The 18,490-nt window shown below is 48.0% G+C and overlaps 1 protein-coding gene across 1 annotated transcript; it reads right to left on the reverse strand.

The window, feature by feature from the left end:
* Positions 1-279: 279 nt before the first annotated feature.
* Positions 280-18,199, reverse strand: ZNF598 (zinc finger protein 598, E3 ubiquitin ligase). The gene is made up of 12 exons (XM_086622000.1): positions 18,032-18,199; positions 14,928-15,040; positions 13,102-13,231; positions 10,597-10,808; positions 9,792-10,009; positions 8,662-8,779; positions 7,445-7,617; positions 6,114-6,186; positions 4,760-5,523; positions 3,345-3,480; positions 2,357-2,501; positions 280-2,225 (listed from the first exon to the last, which is right to left on the reverse strand). Exons 1-12 carry the CDS (start codon positions 18,197-18,199, stop codon positions 1,878-1,880), a joined length of 2,598 nt encoding a protein of 865 aa, XP_086478126.1. The 3' UTR covers positions 280-1,877.
* Between the last annotated feature and the right edge of the window lie 291 nt (positions 18,200-18,490).

Here is an 18,490-nt window from a genome sequence, read left to right on the forward strand (position 1 = left end):
ACAAGGAAACCGCATCATCGGGCCAAAGAGATCGATCGCCTCGAGGAAACTTCCAGCAGCACCCACCTGCTGGGAATTCCCGAGCTGCTAACCCAGAAGGAATTAACTGAAAAAAATCAAGGGAAGACGTAAGGATATGCGTTCCATTTCCTCTGAACTTTACAAATTTAGGAAGAGGTGGCAGCGTAGATCAATTGCTGAGTAGAAGCGTGGGGGGGGCAGCTGGCATCGAACCCCCGTGCCGCTGGCATCAGCGGGGTGGGGGCACTGTCACGGGCACGGCCCCCCATTCCGCCCGAGGAACCCGACTCGGAGCAGGAACACGGAAGCGTCACTACTTGCCAGGTATTCATGCATTTTATGAACAGCCATGCAGCCAAACAATCCCCCCTCCATCCCCCTGTCAGGGCGTGCAGCCTGGCCCCCGTGCTGAATACAACACGTTCAGGTATTCCAAACAGTCCTAATTATTGGGAAAAAGAAACAAAAAAGCGCTTTGCAGCCTGACAGCAAGCAAAAATAAGAAGTGTAAGGCAAGGAAAACGTTGTAGCCAGGACTAGCTCTTCAGCAATACTCTGAGCTCGATTTCATAGAAACGATGCTTGCATAAAAGCAGTGTTCTGTCACTAAAAATTACATAAATTAATTCCAGCTTTAGTCCTACATGTTAAAAAAATAACTAAACCTGGTCTGCCAGGATGGGAGAGAATCAGACACTGAATTACAGCCATGGAAGTGCATGTGGGGATGACTCTGTCACTCCATCCCGTCGCAGCCGCTGCCGGAGGAGTTCCTTCAAACGATGACCCGACTCCCCTCTTGTCTCCGAGAGGTGGAATTCAGGGATGCCCAAGCAACGTAAGCAACGCTACTTCAGACCAGTATCACCATGGGAGGTACAGGATGTAAACGCTCCGTGCAGTCTGAACAAAATATCCTTGTTAGTGCAGAGCACTGTAAACAGATAAATGCACTTAAAGGCACTGCAGATAAACACGGTCAGTGATCAGCAGCATTTAATGTCCCAGTGTGCTGTCGTCTGGAGCTACCACCATTAATACATCCAAGAAATCAGGAATATGGCAGTCATTAAATAAAATTAGGGTGAAGTGTGCTTTACACAAGTAAAGCCTTAACGTTACTCTACATGCAGTGCTACAAAAGAAGTTTCTTTAAAGAACACGTTACATAAAAGGTCAGAGGCAACTTCAAATCTCCCGTTCAACTCCTCACACAGATCGGTCCAGTTCTTCAAGTAGTAGAATTAATTCCATTTTCAGACAGGAATTCTCTTGGTTGTATGAGCAGCCCAACATTTCCAGACACGCAGCTGTAACGGTTACTCACCAGCCAGGAGCATCTTGTCCTTTTCTGCACCTTTGTACCCCTGACTACTGTGATCTTCGTGGTCACAGAAACAGCACAAAAAATAAAATAAAATCACAATATCATAAGGGAAGCCACTTTTGCTTCCGTTCATTTCAGTGATCCATCATCTTCCCCCACCCCCCAAAAAAAGAAAGAAAAACCCAAACCAGATGCTTATTCCCCTATTGCGTCCCCTGTCAGAGTTCAGATCAGAAAGTGTTTTCCCAGCTATTGCATGTCACAGGAGAAAAGTGGCTCCCTGCCTGCCCGCCCTGGGATCTCAGCCTAACTCTACTCGGGCATTTGGGAAGCTCAGGCTTTGGATGTCACTTAGCTACGGCGCAGTCCAGCGATCCCTTTGCCCAGCACCGAGGAACAGCACGGAGGGCTCTCCGACAGCCACCCGGCTACTCCACTGGCACCCACGCTCGGCCACGCCACACCGCCAAAACTCACTGCAAAAAGTGCATATTCATAGACAGAGACTGTTTTATTGGTCTTCAAAAAGCTAACTGATGATCCTGCTGATTGCTTGTAGGGAGGGGAACTCCTCATCCTCGATATGCAAAGCTTTATGGGTGACAACGTCCTGCTGAGTCAGCACTTGCTTACACGTCGGGCAAATACAGCAGTCGAGATCGGAGTTGGAGTCCGTCTGCCAAACGTTCTTTTTGTTCTTTTTGGGTTTGTTGGAGCTTTGTTTTTCTTTGATTCTGAAGTCGTTGTGAGCAGAAAGCAGTTCTTGTTGCTTAACTGTGTCTGGCAACAACACCAATAATTCGTTAAAAATTTTCTTGAAGTTATCTCCAAGCAGCTCTCTGCAACTTTTGTAATACTGGGCTGCCGAAATCAGACCCTTCAGTGAAAAGAGAATTGTAATAATTAGGAAAAAAACAAAATAATAATGATAAAAAAAAAAATCCCACTGGGATTCACTTTCTCCCAGAGAGGAAGGTTTCAGCCATCCGAAGGTTCTTGCCCACTCACCTGTCTGAATTGCCCAGAATGAGTTTTAAATTTATTGAACTTGGACTCATCGCTTTGAAGAAATTCTTTAATAGATTGTATGAGCTGAATGTTCCTTTGCTGAAAGTTTTCAGGTATCAAGTAGGATCCGTGACAGGACTTTGGCCTGCATTTGAGAAGACCAAAAGTGACTTTGACATCGTTTCATGTTACACAAAGATGCTGTGGGATATACATTATATGGCTATTCTCTTCTATACTCCCTTTGCCACTTCCCACTCCCTTTCTCCACCCAACTACACGCACCATTACTACAAGCAGCATATAGCTATCCTGATGGGATGATGAAATGTGTCCTGTGGGATTACTTAGCAGATTCCAGCTTTACCCAGAAAGAATATTTAAGGTGCAAGTTCAACACAGTCTTGACTAGCTGCTTTGTAAGCCAAGTTCACTAAAAAGACGTGGGCAATGAAGACCTACACCATGAATAAAACTGAGCAGATTAATACAAATGTCTTTATTAAACAGACACAAGTTTTCCCTTCCCCTTTTCCCATAAACATCTCTCTAGCCCAGAAGGGCACGGACCATAGACCAGCTACTAGAAAGGTCTGAGCAATGAAGGCATTTAGAGATCACCAAGGAAAACGTGCTTCAGCACCTTGCTTCTGGGGCTCAGACAGAATCAGTGGGAAGGTTAAGGAGTATGTTGAAGCTGCAGATTTCCAGATAAATCTGGAAAAGACAAGTCTGAGCTGCCACACTGCTCAGGCTTTCATTTCCTCAGACTTGCATCCACCCAACGCTCGTGCATTCTCTGACACAACTCTCCTGAATCCAGCCCTCAGTTGCTAAGGGACTCCAGAACGGGAATCGTTACATGGTTGGCCTCTGCGGTGGCACCTGTTCCCAAAGATCCCCTCGGAGTATTTCGTGTGGTGTTCGAAGCCCGTATGCCACCACCGAGATGCAATGTGTAACTCAAACTCAAAGGACTTTTACTTACTCTTTCAAAGATGTAGTGACAGGTTCGGAGACATTGGTGGATGGAATTACAGCAAAACCTGGAGGGGGTTTACTAACAGGCACCGACAGTCCCGGGGGTGGAGGAGGACTCTTTAACAGCACCACAGTGTTAAAGCCTAAATGAAAGCAGAGAACAGGCAGGAAGTTAGAGCACATACCTGTGGCACCCACGTACCACTGTCTAAAATTAACACCAGGGGGCTGATGTCCTCTCCACAAGCAAGAAGAGGAGTCAGCAGTGCAGACATCACTAGATTGGTAAAAAACTAAAAATTAGACAGGTAGAAATCTGTGGCTTTAACAGTCAGGTCAAGAAGCACTTCAGAGTGGCTGATGTTACTCTGCAAAGAAACCACTTGAACTATTAATTTACTTTTTCAATAGAAAATAATTTTAAAAACCTCCTGATGAAAAACACTTTTCCATAACTGAAGTGAAGAGAAATCACTCCAGAAGTCCAACAGCACGAGGCACCACATGTCCTGGTGTACTCCACCATGCAACATCTGCAGAGCAGCACAGAACAGCTGCGCAAGCGCCTCCTGATGTGAGTCTGCTTTCCTGCAAACCACTGCAAGTCACGTTTGTCGGTGTGTTACTCCAGTTTTGCAAGATTATGGCACCACTACAAGCGAGGGCATTACATCTCTGCAAACATGGAACAAAAGTGGCCAAACAAGCCAACTGACAAGTACCAGCAGGCACAGGTCCCAGCAAAGAGAGAATCCCTTGGCCCGCAGGGGCTTCCCAACTAGATCTTGAAGCACAAAAGCACAGACGTGTGTCAGACACGACTCATCAGAAAAGCTGTCACAGGTAAAGACAGCTGTCATGGGTAGAGCAGACACCTGCAGCTGCACAGAGCAGAGGCATCCCAACACTGCCACTGCTTCCACCATGTTTCACAGAGGACCTTCAAGCCCACCGGCGTCGCCCAGGCTGCCTTTTCAAACCTAGCACGTGGTGGCAAAACTGCCCTTCACCTGGGAGCCAGAATCATAGAATGGTTAGGGCTGGAAGGGACCTTCAAAGGTCATCTAGTCCAACCCTCCTGCAAGGAACAGGGATATCTCCAACTAGATCAGGTTGCTCAGGGCTTCGTCCAACCTGGCCTTGAACATCTCCAGGGATGGAGCATCCACCACCTCTCTGGGCAACTTGTTCCAGTGTTCTACAACTCTCATGGTAAAAAATCTTTTCCGAATATCCAATCTGAATCTACCTCCCTCTATTTTAAAACCATTACCCCTTGTCCTATCACAACTGGCCCTCCTGAACAGCCTCTCCCCATCTTTCTTGTAGAGAAAGAGAAGGAGCAGTTGATGCACCTCACCCACCTGCCACAGTGCTCCAAGCTGTGCCCAAGGAGAGCTGGCCATGCCCGGCAGCACTTACCTGGTGGCGGGGGCATTCTGGCTGATCCTGAGCTCCCAAGAGCTGGGAAGTCTTCCTGAGGTAAGGGGCATTTGTTAGTCACTGCGGGCTTTTTAAGGCCAGGGGGCTCTTTGGGTGTAGTGCAGATGGCTGATGCTTTTTCCGAGTGACCATTGATGATGGCTGCGGATCTGTCGGGGGCGTGAAGCGCAGAGGGCGCGTTGGCCATCTGCTCTGCTTCCGGCGGCTTCTCAGCAGGTGACCTGGGAAACGACGTCTCCTGCAACGGGCGCGGGGATGACGGTCTCTGCTTCTCAACTCCCATCTTCTTCTTCTTGCTCACTCTCGTAAAAGTTTGTGAGGTAGAAGCTGCCAGCAAGGACGACACATCGAACATGGTCGGCGTGCTTCTGATCTCCTGGGTCGTCAAGCCGCTACCGCCGTCTTCATCGTCCGACTGGGGGAGTTTACTGCTCTTCTTACTTCCTTTAGTGCTGCTCAAGGAGGGTGGTTTTTTGGCTATCTGGCTCACACAGGGGCTGCTAATGGCTTTGACCACGTTTTTACTGGAACCATTGCTCCACGCAGATGTGATGTTAGTTACTGTTTTATTGTTAGGCTTCATTTTGGACACTAGAGCTGGAAAATCCTCCTCTTGGAAAGCCGTTTTCTTTGCAGTCGCTGTATATGTCAAAGACATCCCAGAAGAGACGGTGGGTGCTGAAGAGGATGACAAGCTTGGGAAATCTTCTTCTTTAAGCTTAACTGGTGCTAGCTGGGCAGAGCTGCGAGGAAGGAAAAGCACCCCGTTACACAACGAGCTCCATGCCTGACTGCAGTCTTCTTCAAACCATCACCTAGAGTGGCACAACTGACCCAACTGAACAGGATGCAAACGCCCTCAGGCTTGCAAACTGTGGCTGGAATGAGTCTCCTCAAAGAGGTCACACTAGTCTCACTGTGTTATCGTACACCTCACCTCGACTAGACGGGTACACACGGGCGCACCCGCGCTGCCACATCCTGCAAAGACACTGTTCTAATCATCACCGATTTCAGGAGATGATGAATTTTAAAATTCCCAGTATACGACTCCTTCAAGATAAGCTGTCGAGTTAAAAATGGCTGGAACAGAGAATACTGAGAATTTCCCTGAAATGGCACCACCAAAGATCCCAAGCCATGAACTGAAGCAACGACCGATGCCATTCATGCAGGGGACTGGCACAGAAGCAGCTTGAGGCAGAAGAGGGCCAGAGCAGAGGGGAAGCATTTGTAGTTGAAGTAATCTGTAAAATTATTTTCCCCAGAAACATAAAAACATAAAAAGTTTCTAAATCTGCCTTCTCATTGCTGCAGCCTTGCACAGACTTACCCTTGTAGGGGTCCTGCTGCTGAACCGATTGCTGGGAAGTCATCTTGGCTTAAAGCTCCGTTAGCTGCTGCTTCTTTTGGAGTGTTGACAAAAAGAGCAAAGAAACACTTTCAACTAAAATCCATGAATTTCAGAGTGGAAGCTATCAATGAACGTGACAGCAGCATTAACAAGTCCTATTGTCAGCAGCTGATGATGTCATTAACTGTGACATTCCAAAAGGACAATTTAAACCCATGCATCACTATTTCCTTCAATTAACTGCATCCACCATTATGTCACTGCGACTGACTATAGCAGACAGGAAATTCATGACACTTTACAGGAGCAAAACATTGGCTGGTAAGTACTTTCTGAGGGAACCCTCTAGAGATCGAGATGCCAGTGCCCCCAGCTGTCTGCTCCATGCTGCTCCCAGAGCTTAGCCCTCAACTGCCTGCCCAGGTTCAGGCTACTCATAAGAGCCTCAGCGCTCCGAATAAGGTATGCCAGTGCTTCTCCACCTGGAAAGCTGCTCCTCTGAGCTGTCCATCACACCTCTGCTGCACGGGTGCCCACGCTGCTCAGCGGTTAGCTCCCGGGAAGTCATTTTACACTGACACATAACTCACTCTTAATTTAGATCTGCCTCAAAATCCAAATCCGGTGCTGCGGAGCGCAGCAGTTCATGGACAGACTGGTACCAGTTTTGACACGAGCTGGGCAGGCAGCTGGGGGAGATAACCTCGCTCATCATCCCCAGCTGAGCAGTACCCATCAACCAGACGAGCTCTCAGCAGCTCTCAGTTCACAGTGGAAGCATATCATCTTTAAGTGGGAATCCAACTGTACGAGCAATAAAACAGTGGCACATGGATCAGGAGCAACAGTAATATCCAAACACCACTGCATCATCTTTATTTGTCCCAAGCTGGACCTGGTTCAAAACAATTAAAGGTTTGCTTTCACCAGTTATTAACTTTTACTGGGAATAACTTATTCTCAAAAAAGGGGAAACTCAGCTCAAGCATCACAATAAATCAGTTCTGGCATGCTGGCGTAGGCAATGGCGCGCTCTGAGATGACATGGATTTGGATGGAATATCACATATTCTGACGTTGTTAATTGCACTCGATATTTCTACCCATCTCCATTTCAAGTATAACCTGCTGCAAGAATCCCAGCCCACTCTGACACACTTCACTGCAAATCTGCTGCTGGATGACGATTCTGCATCTCTATCCATGTCCACCAGCTTTGGAGACGGACGCACGGCCAGCCCCGCGTTGGCCAGGCTGATCTCCAGGCCCACGGTGCCCCCCTGCAGCTGCAGAACGCGGTCAACACTAACCTGTGGCATCACTTGAAGACTTTGGCACACGCTTGGAGCTGAGCACTTCAGAATCCCTCAAGTCCTCCTTTTTACCTCTATCCTCTTTGTCTTCTACCCGTTTTTTCTCCTCTTGCCGTTTGGCTGCTACAGATGCCCTGACTGCTGCTGCAACATCTCTGTCTTCTTCTTCCCTACAGAAGAGGGCAGATTTTCTTGGTCAAAGAGGAAGGATTACCGAGCAGCTTTGTCTCCCTCCAGCTCTCACCTCTGCGGTGTCAGCTCCTGTGACTGTCCCTGATCTGGTGCTGCCACCTGCCGAGAAGGTTAAAACAAACCCACCACTCCAACACGCCCTGGCACTGGCCGGTGAGACAGGCAACCTTCGCCCCTGGATTTGCAAATTCTACATGTGGTAATAACAATCCAGGCCAGAAAAAAACGGAGTGAACTGGGAGAGAGAGTCCCAAGGATGCATGGGGACACCTGTCTCTCCCATTCATTTCCAAACGTATGAAACCACACTTATAGGCCACAGTCATTCTTTGAAACATGGTTTGTCATGAACCTTCAACACATGCACGACCCACATGCGACACCAACATATAAGTGTTTAGAGATGGACCTTTTTCCCCAGTGAAATCATCAGTAATGAACCAGCTGGCCGTCCAGTGAGAAGAAAAATAGATGTGCAGTATGTATAGAGCACTTGGGTCTTGTGTGGATGAAGAGACATATAAATGCAAAATTTCACTTCAATACTTAACCCTCCTCTTTTTCCAAAGCACTCAGTCTGGCCACGCAGAGATCTGTTAGTTCAATGAAAAGCATGGTCCTCAGAATAGGAACTTCATGACTACCCAGACCAAAAAGTCCATTAAGCCTGCAAACACTTGTCACTTACTTCAGAAAATCCGGTTCAGAAAAGTCAGCATAAAAACAGTTGCTGAAATTAATTTAGGATCCAGACTATTTAACCCACATGTTGAAGATTACATTGTTTGCTTCCTTGGTCAACTCCAGAGAGTTGAAACTTCACACAAAATAATTTCACTTTGACCAGGCATGTAGTCAGCACGTAGGCTAGACTGAAAACCAGTTCTACTTTCAGGGATTCACTATGGGGGCTTCCAAATTTTGTACCCATTTCCTTCCTACTGGTCCACCAATACATTGATTGGCAAATAAAAAACACCACTAAGCAGCAACAAAAATCCACAAAACATTGTGCTACTCACCTCTTGTATCTCCAGCTGCCTCTTCTGTTTTGCTGGTTTCCTCGGCCACCCAATCTGCCTGGCCTCCCCTGCCTGTTATACCTGTCCACTTCTTCATAGTCCTCTCCACCTATAACACCTAAACAAGAGGGATGGTTGATCACTTTCAAAGTTATTTCTCTACTCTGGGCATCACACTATGCCTGGAAAAAGCAAAAATACACTACTACAAACAAATCTATCTTGATTTCTTTCTTATGATTAAGTAGTCAGGATTGCTACACTGAAATCTCTTCTGCAGTATATGGATTCCACACATTGTAACCTGTGACGTGAGGTTTGAGTAATTGTGTTTTCATACAGAGATCTCTCTACATACAGTTCCACACAGGAGAAGTTTCTATGTATGTCAATCTCTGCACTCCTACGTGGACAAGCTACCCTGGTCTCATGCTCCATGTTCATCACTGCATTGCATTAACTGTAATATAAAAGTCATTCACATCATTACAAACCAGAGAAGAAAGTCAGCAATTTTCCTGAAATTATGTTATCATAATTAAATCCACACACGGGGGGGAAAAAAATGTAAAACCATTTAGGTAGGAAGAGACCTCTGGATGTCATCTGCTCCACTCCCTCACTCAAAGCAAGGACAACACCGAAACTATATTAGGTTGCCCAGGGCCCTGTCTGGTCAAGTTCTGGTTATCTTCAAGGACAAACTCTACAACCTCTCAAGGTCCTGTTCCAAGGCTTCACAGAATCATGGAATGGTTTGGGTTGGAAGGGACCTCAAAGATCATCTAGTTCCAACCCCCCTGCCATGGGCAGGGACACCCTCCACTACACCGGGTTGCCCAAAGCCCCATCCAACCTGGCCTTGAGCACTTCCAGGGATGGGGCAGCCACAGCTTCTCTGGGCAGCCTGTGCCAGTGCCTCACCACCCTCAGAGTGAAAAATTTCTTCCTTAGATCTAATCTAAATCTCCCCTCTTTCAGTTTAAGGCCATTGACCCTTGTCCTATTACTACATCACCCTCTTTGTAAAAGAATTTCTCCTTGGCTAGAAAAGGTTCACCAAATGCTCTTGAAAACCCTCAAAGCAGTAAGAATACATTTCTGTCCACCTCGCCCCCAGCCCCACTCACCCTCACTCCTCCTCTGGTGCCTTGGGGCATAGTTAAACTGGAGATCTATCTGCCGGTTCTGCCTGGCCTCCGCCCTGCTCTTGCTGTGGCAGGCTGTTTTGTGCGCTTTGTAGTCGATCTCCGTGCGGAAGGCGTGAGTGAACTGCTCCGTGCTGCACCGGCCCTCTTCGCACAGGAAGTGCTTTTCGCGGAAGTGTTCGCGAAGGTATTCGTAATCACTGGGAAGAGAAAAGAGGCCGAGCTGCAACCTTCCCAACACATTTGTTGGGAAAGCATAGCAGAAGCTAACGGTCTGTGGTTACTCTCACAAGATGAAGTGAGGACAAGCCTGGGCAGTTGGTTCTTTCCCTATCCCCAGGCACGCTTCCCAGCTGAAACCACTTGCATACAGTAGACGCAGACCTTAAAGCATGATCCCAGATGTTAAACTAGATCTGCTGGCAGATACTCATCACATCCAGCTGCACACGGGGCATGTATTCCAAAAAAGAAAATTCACTTCCATCTGCTTTGCACACAAACCCTGGAGCACTCGAGTTAACGCACCAGACAGCTGCGGACATCAGCTGTCACGCTGCAAAATGTAACTTTTGAAGTTTAGCATTAATGAAGAAAATTTTAAAACATGAACTGGACAGAAAGTGATCACTTTGGCTATTGGTTTGAGGAACAAGAAAGACTGCAGCCAACCTGCTCACATTCTTGCCCTCTGTCTTCAAGCACTGCTTTTCCCAAAATTCGGAGCAGATCCAAGCAACTTTTCCTCAAAATTTAAGCCACAGAAGAATGAACTGCTTGCACAAACCTGTAGTATTCCTGAGCACCATCAGAGTCACAGAAATGACAGAAATAATGATCTCGTCTGAGGTGTTTCAGTAACTCGTCATTATCCAAATAACGCTCGTCACAAAATTTACACAAGGGATGCCCGCGGTGAGAGGTGTCATCCGGATCCCCGTGGATTCGGTGGCGGGCAAGGTCCTTACGAGAGTACCACTTCCGTTCGTAAGTAAAAATCTGAAGGAAAAAAAAAAAAAACAACAAAAAAGCCACATATATTTATCACCTCTTGTGAACAGAGAACAAAATGGAATAAGCCGGGTCGTGCACAACTTGTTCATGTGTAGGAGCGGAAGATTTGCTTCAGAAAGATGTAATTTGACAACTGACATCTAAAATTTTCAGCGGATAGGAAACAAAATTCAAGTGATAGATCCAAATTAAATCTACCTTGCGCTTCCCTCAGTTTGAACATTGAAAACTGATCTAATTCAGCTTTTTCCCTTTCGCGTTTTTTTGGGGGGTATTAACATAATGCAAGAAACTTTAAATTAAAATCTCTGGTGGGGAAAAAAATCCTCCATATGTATTTATTAACATACAGTATTTTGAATCCTTGGACTAAAAAGCCCCATAAACCAGAAGTGAGCTGCTTCACTTTCCTCAGAGAGCAACTACCTCAAGACAGCTACACACAACCCATACAGTCCAGTGAACAAATTTTGTATTTTAAGCCATCTCTGTCCCTACTGACACATAAGCTATTTTGGTAGGAAGGGTTCTGAAGATGCCAAGAAGCTCAACACATCCTTGAGAGCAGAATAACCTTCATCTCTCGCCCAGACGAGGACTGTTAACTGGGAAAAGGTTACTTGGCTTCGCTAGGGCTGACTGGCTGAAGCTTCTGTGAGTTTAAGAACTTCTTTTCAGTGGGTACTACTGAAACGGACCATTCTTCTGTGAAACAAAAATCTCTGCAAGATTCTGAAATTAAAAGTCAACAAGTTCTACTATTGTTTGTGGATTCTCTGCGAGAGACAATGACAAACAAGTCCCTTTAGAGCTGGCTACTTAACCCGACCATGGATTCTCTTCACCAGAGCTCAAAGGACACTGCAACCCCAAGTGGCCGTGTCCTCGCCCGACCACCTCCCCTGAACGAGCTCTAGTGATTGCACAATCACAGGAGAGAGTCAGATCAGTTCACTGAAAGCTAACCCTGAAAAAAAAAATAACAAAAAAACAAACCCAAAACACCAATGTATTGGCATTCATCCAGGTCAACCTGACCACTTCTGGATCCCGTCCCTGTCGGCAGGAAACTACAGTCCTGTTGGCACAAACCAACTGTGGCACCACAGGACAAATGCACTTCTCCCATCTGATACTTTACTGGTTTCAGAGAAACAAACACATGTACAAACCCACGTGTAACGAGTTCTAAAAACGCGTATTCAGGCGTTGAATTCCCTCCTGCAACAACAAGGAATGCTGACAACGGCCAGACACAGAGGTTGGCAGTCCCAGAACTCATTTAACAGCAGCTGCTGATTTTGTCTGATGTGTAATTCAGAAACACAAACCCCACTCTAGCTCCAGGGAAAGCTGGAGTTCTGACTGTTACACCATGAAAAGCCATCGCCTGACCGACATCCCACCAGCCCTTCTAAGTGAAATTTGGGTGGGATTAAAAAAGAAAAAAGGATGATGATGGTGATGGTGAGATGAGTAGTTTTAAGGCTCAACACACACGACCTTTTCAGACATAGATAACTCAGCTTTCCAGTAACTGTTTTATCTTTAATAGGTTGTAAAATCCATTTTAGACCAGCCCTGGTCATGTTCTACGTGCGCACATCAAACACAGCAGACCAACCGCAGGCAACAGTGAGCTTCATTTTCCAATCAAGTCAACAAGGCACAGGAAATTTGCTCTGAACAAATAGGCAAGATGATGAAATATAATTATATTTCATTAAACCAGCAAGACGGATTCTCATCCTGTACATGATGCAACTACAAATGCTACACTGACCCTGGTCTGAGAAATAAGTCCACAACTCCACGATGCATTCTGCTTTTTGAACTGGCATCAAATGTTTTCTTCAGTTACAGTTTCAGCTCGCAGAAGTTGTTGCGAGTGTAAGTTTTAATAGACACTGAGTCTGTACCATTAGAGTTGCACCAAAGTCTGCCTACGACTCAGGATTAACTTCCTAGCAGACACTTAGGGTTTGGTACTCACACACGTTGGGGCAGAGGAGCTGACATCAGAAGGTTATAACACAGTTGGACTTAATTTAAAATATGATCCACTGAGAACCTGGAGGCATTCTTCATTAGTCAGTTTATGGAAGAAGAAAGACTTTAAAACAAAGCAACTGGCCTCACTGCAGGCAGACAGAGGAAACTTTAAAAATAAATCAGTGCTGTTCAGCCATCCCCTTCTTCCCACGTTCCCGAGTAATCTTGCAGGTCGTATAAGGAAGCGCCCCTCCTTCCCACACATTAAAACGTACAACTGGCTCACCTTTAAGTGTTTAACACAGAGTTTGCAACAGAAGAGCTCGTGCTGCTTCCTCATGTGCTGTTCCAGGTCTGCAAAGGTACTGAACGGCTTCACGTCCGGACACAAGGAGCATTCATGCTGCAGCAGCTTCCTACAGCACAAGAAAGATTTCCTGAAAATTATCCGGTTCCCTCTCAGCAACCCCATATCTTTATGGAAAAACAAACGTTCTGTCAGTGACAGAAGGCTGCATTTTTATAGCTCCCCCAGTAACCCCTGACGAGGTTAGTGTCCTGCTTGTTCCACGGACACTCTGTCATGTGTTGGGCACAGAACCGAATCACAGAGGCTTCGGCTGCGAGAGACGAGCGCAATGGGCACGGTGTAAGAAATGCACCACAAAATTCCGAGTGGCCTGCAACACGTCCACGCAAGGAAGCCCTCAGTGCTTATTGAAGAGCAATGAAACTAGTGAAGGGTTTGGAGAACTTGTCCTATTAGGAGCGGCTGAGGGAGCTGGGACTGGTCAGTCTGGAGAAGAAGAGGCTCAGGGGGGACCTTCTCGCTCTCTACAATTACCTGGAAGTTGCAGGGAGATGGGGGTCAGTCTCTTCTCCCATGTTAGGAATGACAGGACGAGAGGGAATGGCCTCAAGTTACACCAGGGGAAATTTAGGTTGGATATCAGGAAAAATTTCTTTCCAGAGAGGGTTGTGAAGTATTGGAACAGGCTGCCCAGGTAGGTGGTGGAATCCCCATCCCTGGAGGGGTTTCAAAACTGTGTGGATTTGGTGTTGAGGAACATGGTTTAGGGACCCTGACAGTGCAGGGTGAGCGGTTGGACTCAGTGATCTTGAGGGTCTCTTCCAACCAGATGATTCTATGATTCAGCTGACACATGCAACACTCGCATCCGATCTAATTACACCTTCTAACGCCAGAAACTGAAGAATGCGATGGGGGGAGACGAAGAATTGCAAAAGCAAACGGGGCAGGGGAAAATAACCCCAACAAAAAAGCTCCGATGATTCCCAACCAGAACTGAAGACAGAGCACTGGTCTCAGTGGGAGACACTGCTCCCTTCCACCCGGCTGCTCCCACAGAACTGTAACCTCAGCAACTCTCCAGAAATCAGAGCAGCAAAAGCAATTCCCAGAGCTGGTGTATAATTCATCAGAACACGCTTCCAGCTGATTCTGCTCACTAAACCCATACCCCAATTCCATAAATACGAAACCATACAACACTGGGAATGTACCAGCAAAGCCCCATTCCTTGCCCAAATCAGGTTGGATACAATGCACGATTCTCCAAGAAAAAGGTATCATTGCCTGCATGGTTTCATCTTTTTCCAGTCTTCCTTCCTTTTAACTGCTTTTAGCTATCTTAAAGCCTCCCAATTAAGCCCATTATGAAAAACATTTTTAGGACATGATGCTGATGCCACATTTTTCACTCTGCATTGGCTTTTTACTTCCTCTTTTTTTCCTCTCACTTAGAATCAAGACCTTTGTAGGCAGACAAGGTTGCTCTTCTTTTCGTGCCATGTTTGGTACAATTGGTTTTGACTAGTCCTTCTGCAGCACACCAACAAACACAACTATAATGGTCATTCAGTCCCTACCAATTTCCAGAGCAGCCACATAACGACTGAAAAGCCTTTCAGCAAGTTTGCTGTTGATAAAGAAGCAAAAAGCAACTTCTATCGACAGAGCAACACGGCAGCCACTCTACTCCCACGAAACAAAACCACACTGCCGGGCTGAAGCAGGCACTTCCTGCCACGTAACACAGATAAGAACATGCTGGTTTAGGGATACGTTACAGAAGGGATCCCAGTACTTACCTGTACAGTGCATAAACATCTCCATCTGTAAAATAAATGTCGTACTTCTTCTCGTGCTGCAACTGGTGAAGTGCTACTGTTGAGAAAGACGTCAGCTTCCGCCCAAAGACAACCTGCAGTCAACACAACACAAGAATCAGCGGAAGCACACTCAGACCGCACCGTCCTTGGGATTCCAGATAAAGCCCTTGGCACAAACTGTCAGGGAACTCCGCCACAGCCTGCAGCGTGGACAACCCCTCCGTGCCAGTCTCAGCTGCTCGTCACCACCCCCAGTCACTGCCCCCAACACGGCCAGCAGCGCCACTGTGACTGCCCCTTATCAACTTCCAGCGAGCGAGGTGGGCTGGACGAGCCTGGTCTTTGGATTTTGAACTAGATTAGGAAATTATTTTCTGGTATGTTTTGTTGCCACAGCTGTGCTGAGATTAAATATCTGCAACCAGTTCGACACCCCCCGCAGCGAAGGCCTGCCAAGAGCCCTGCAGTCAGCTCCCTCCTATCTCCTGGTAGGAGATCCCACAGAAACCTGCAGTCTGTAAGTGAAAAGGGACATTACTCACAGTCTGACTGGGAAGCCACTGTTTCTTCTTTTTCCTTAACTACCAGGAAAGTGAGAAACAAAACACTACATCACTTCCCAAATTATTTGTTCCACACACCCCTTCTAAGAGAAGCAGCTTGCTCGCAGCTGCTCCCACTGACCCCCACGCAGCGTGGGTCTCACACTGCAGACATTTACAATATCACAAACTCCTTCAGAAGCCACCTACCACCGGGCTGCTCCAGCACACATTCCCAGTTTGGGAACTGCTGGGGTAGCAGCAACAGTTATGGAACAGCTGGAGTTACCTGCACCAGCTCAGAAGGGCTGAGACCCAAACACAGTAATCACCTTTCAGTAGAAAATCTAGAAATACCACCGTAATAAAAACATTCAATTACAGAACAGTTGAGTCTTGTTACATCACTCCTCTTCTCTTGTTGGGGTGAAATACCAGAAGTCTTTTGTGTCTGGTTTTGTGGGGTTTTTTTTAAAGCTTTTGTTACAGTGGTGTTACTGTTAAGTTAACCAAAATGAAAAATACACCCGACTTGCTGAAATATCCAGCTTAAAATAAAAAGAACACAAGTTTAAGTTTGTTGGATAAACAACAACTAGGTCTAACTCCAATTATTTAAGAAATTTCATTTCAGTGAAATTGTACCAACGTTTCACTGCAGCCCACAGTGAGTTTTAGAAGAGGGGAATGGATTGCTGGAAAGCCCACTTTATCACAGGAATCCAACACGACTTCGCCCAGCAGTTCCAAGAACAATTGCACACACATGGACAGATCTTCCAAGCCTGATCCAAGCACCCGCCAGGGTTAGTTTGCAGGTCAACAAGCAATCCCTCCTCACCTCACCGCAACGATTACGCATCACTGGAAGCACACATTAGCATAACAAGTATATCCTGCTTTCTCCTCCGGCACGTCCTGCGCTGCCACTCATCTTCATCCCTGTATTTCCTCTGGACATTCCACGGTGACACTCACCAGTTGGGTCTATGCTACCCTGTCCGACACCAGCTGGGATTTGGTAGTGTTGGAGTTGCCTCTTCTAATTCCACACACACACTATGCAAACTCAGAGACCCAGTTTTGAGTCCTGCATGTACCTGCAGTTCATCCGAGGGAGGTTTCGATGTGGTTTATGCCCCCCAAAATCTTTTTTCCTTTCCTTGGGGCAGATGGGTGAACAGACAGAACAGTATTATAAAGGCATTTAAAGACCAGGGGGGGAAAAAAATGAGCACAGCCATTAAAAAGGACCTCTCAGTCAACTGGAATAAAAGAAACATTTTAAACAGTTCATAAATGAGGGAAAGAGATGGCAGAATGATCCAAAGTTCAGGCCACTTAACGCAGCAACATAAAAAAAATTAAAAGCTCTCGAGTTGAACAGTCCATCTGCGACCCTCAGACAAGCCAGTTTGAGGATGAAGAGCAACATCACATCTCACTGCTTCCTCAGCCAGGAGAAGCAGAGCAGCAGCTCCTCAGAGGGTGATCGGAGATAAAATTACTTTCACAGAGATTATTTTTTTTGTGCAGAGGCTCCTCACGTGCCAGTAAGCCCAGTCTAAAAACCAGAGTGACCTTTCTTGTCTCCACAAAGCCTGAGGATCTTTAGCGCACAGCCCAAGATCTTCGATCCCTCCAACCATCTGAACAACACGAAAAGCTGCCAGAGCAAATAGTTGTGGTTTTTTTTTTGCTTGGTGGTGTTTTTTTTTGCGGGGAGGAGGGGGCGGTGGCTCCTTTCGCCAAGGAGAGAGCCCCCTCCCCCAGCTATATTTGTTTCGTTTCATTTCCCAAACCATTTCAGTGTATTCCTTTCAGTGGCAGTACCAATTATTTCCCTCTTGGAGGGTTTGTTTTTCGTTTTCCACCGCACGAGTTGTGCGTCAACAAATCCACATATGGAGATTTGTTTTCCCGACCATCCTTGAACAACTTTTCTTCCCGCGGCTCAGGGCTGCAGCAGCTCCTGGGCTGCCTCCGCCCCGCAAAGCCGCGGCTTCCGCGGAACTCGGCGCCAGAGCCCGGCGCCGTGGCACCAGCAGGGCCGGGAGGGGCACAGAGATGGCACAGAGCAACTGGAACCGGGGGGAAACGACTTTTCCAGCGCACGCCCGACAGCCGGCTCACGGCAACCGGGGGCGATGGCAGCGCGGTGCGCCGTCACACGAGCCCTGGAAGAACACCCAGTATGTTCTCCCCCAAGCTGGAAATCCAGTCAGGAAGTCGGCCGGCGGATGGAGTCATCTGGGATCACGTCACTCCCACGCTGGAGAGGAAGCCTGGATGATTTACAGCCCCAAAAACTATGCCCTTTAAATGGGAAAATTTTCTCCGTATTTTGTTTCCCGCTCCCCCTCCGAACGGCAGCCGCCCCGCCGGGCGCGGGGCAGACGGCGGGTAACCGCGGGGAGCTGCGGGCCGGGGGACGCTCCCGCCCGGCTCCGTGTCCCGACAGCCCGGCCCGGCCCGCGGCCTCCCCACCGTCCCGGCCCCGCTCCTCGGGCCGAGCCCACGGGGCGCCGGTCCCGGCCTCACCTGGCCCAGCTCCTCACGGCACACGGCGCAGTACCGCACGCCGCACAGCGCCCGCATCCGCACCGAGCACCGGTAGCAGATGGGGTGGTCGCAGCGGCCCAGCGCCACCGCCTCCAGCTCGCCGCAGCACAGCACGCACGGCCCGTCCGCGGGCCCCGAGGCGGCCATGGCGGCGGCGGCGGCGGCGCCGATCCGCCGCGGCCTGAGCCCCGCACCGCCTAGCAACCGCCCGCGCCACCGAGAGGCGGCCTAGAGCGCCGCCGGGCCCGGCGCGCGACTCTCCGCCCGCCTTCCGACCATAGAGACCTGCCCTCGCCGACGCCCGGCTGACCATAGAGCCTCCGCCTAGAGCGGCGACTAATCACCGCCCCCCCCCCTCCCCACTAGAGCGCCACCCCTCCTGACGTCACCCCGCGTCCTCCAACGCCCCACCATAGAGAAACGACCTCCGGTCGCGCC

This window comes from Tauraco erythrolophus, chromosome 17 (assembly GCF_009769465.1).
Source record: "Tauraco erythrolophus isolate bTauEry1 chromosome 17, bTauEry1.pri, whole genome shotgun sequence".
Taxonomy (NCBI): domain Eukaryota; kingdom Metazoa; phylum Chordata; class Aves; order Musophagiformes; family Musophagidae; genus Tauraco; species Tauraco erythrolophus.

Coding starts and splice junctions, on each gene's coding strand:
- ZNF598 (XM_086622000.1), bottom strand. CDS start 18,199: ATGGCCGCCTCGGGGCCCGCGGACGGGCCGTGCGTGCTGTGCTGCGGC. Junction 6,187..7,444: donor GTCTTCAAGTGATGCCACAG/GTTAGTGTTGAC, acceptor ACACTCCAAAAG/AAGCAGCAGCTAACGGAGCT. Junction 5,524..6,113: donor GCAGCAGGACCCCTACAAGG/GTAAGTCTGTGC, acceptor CCTTCCTCGCAG/CTCTGCCCAGCTAGCACCAG.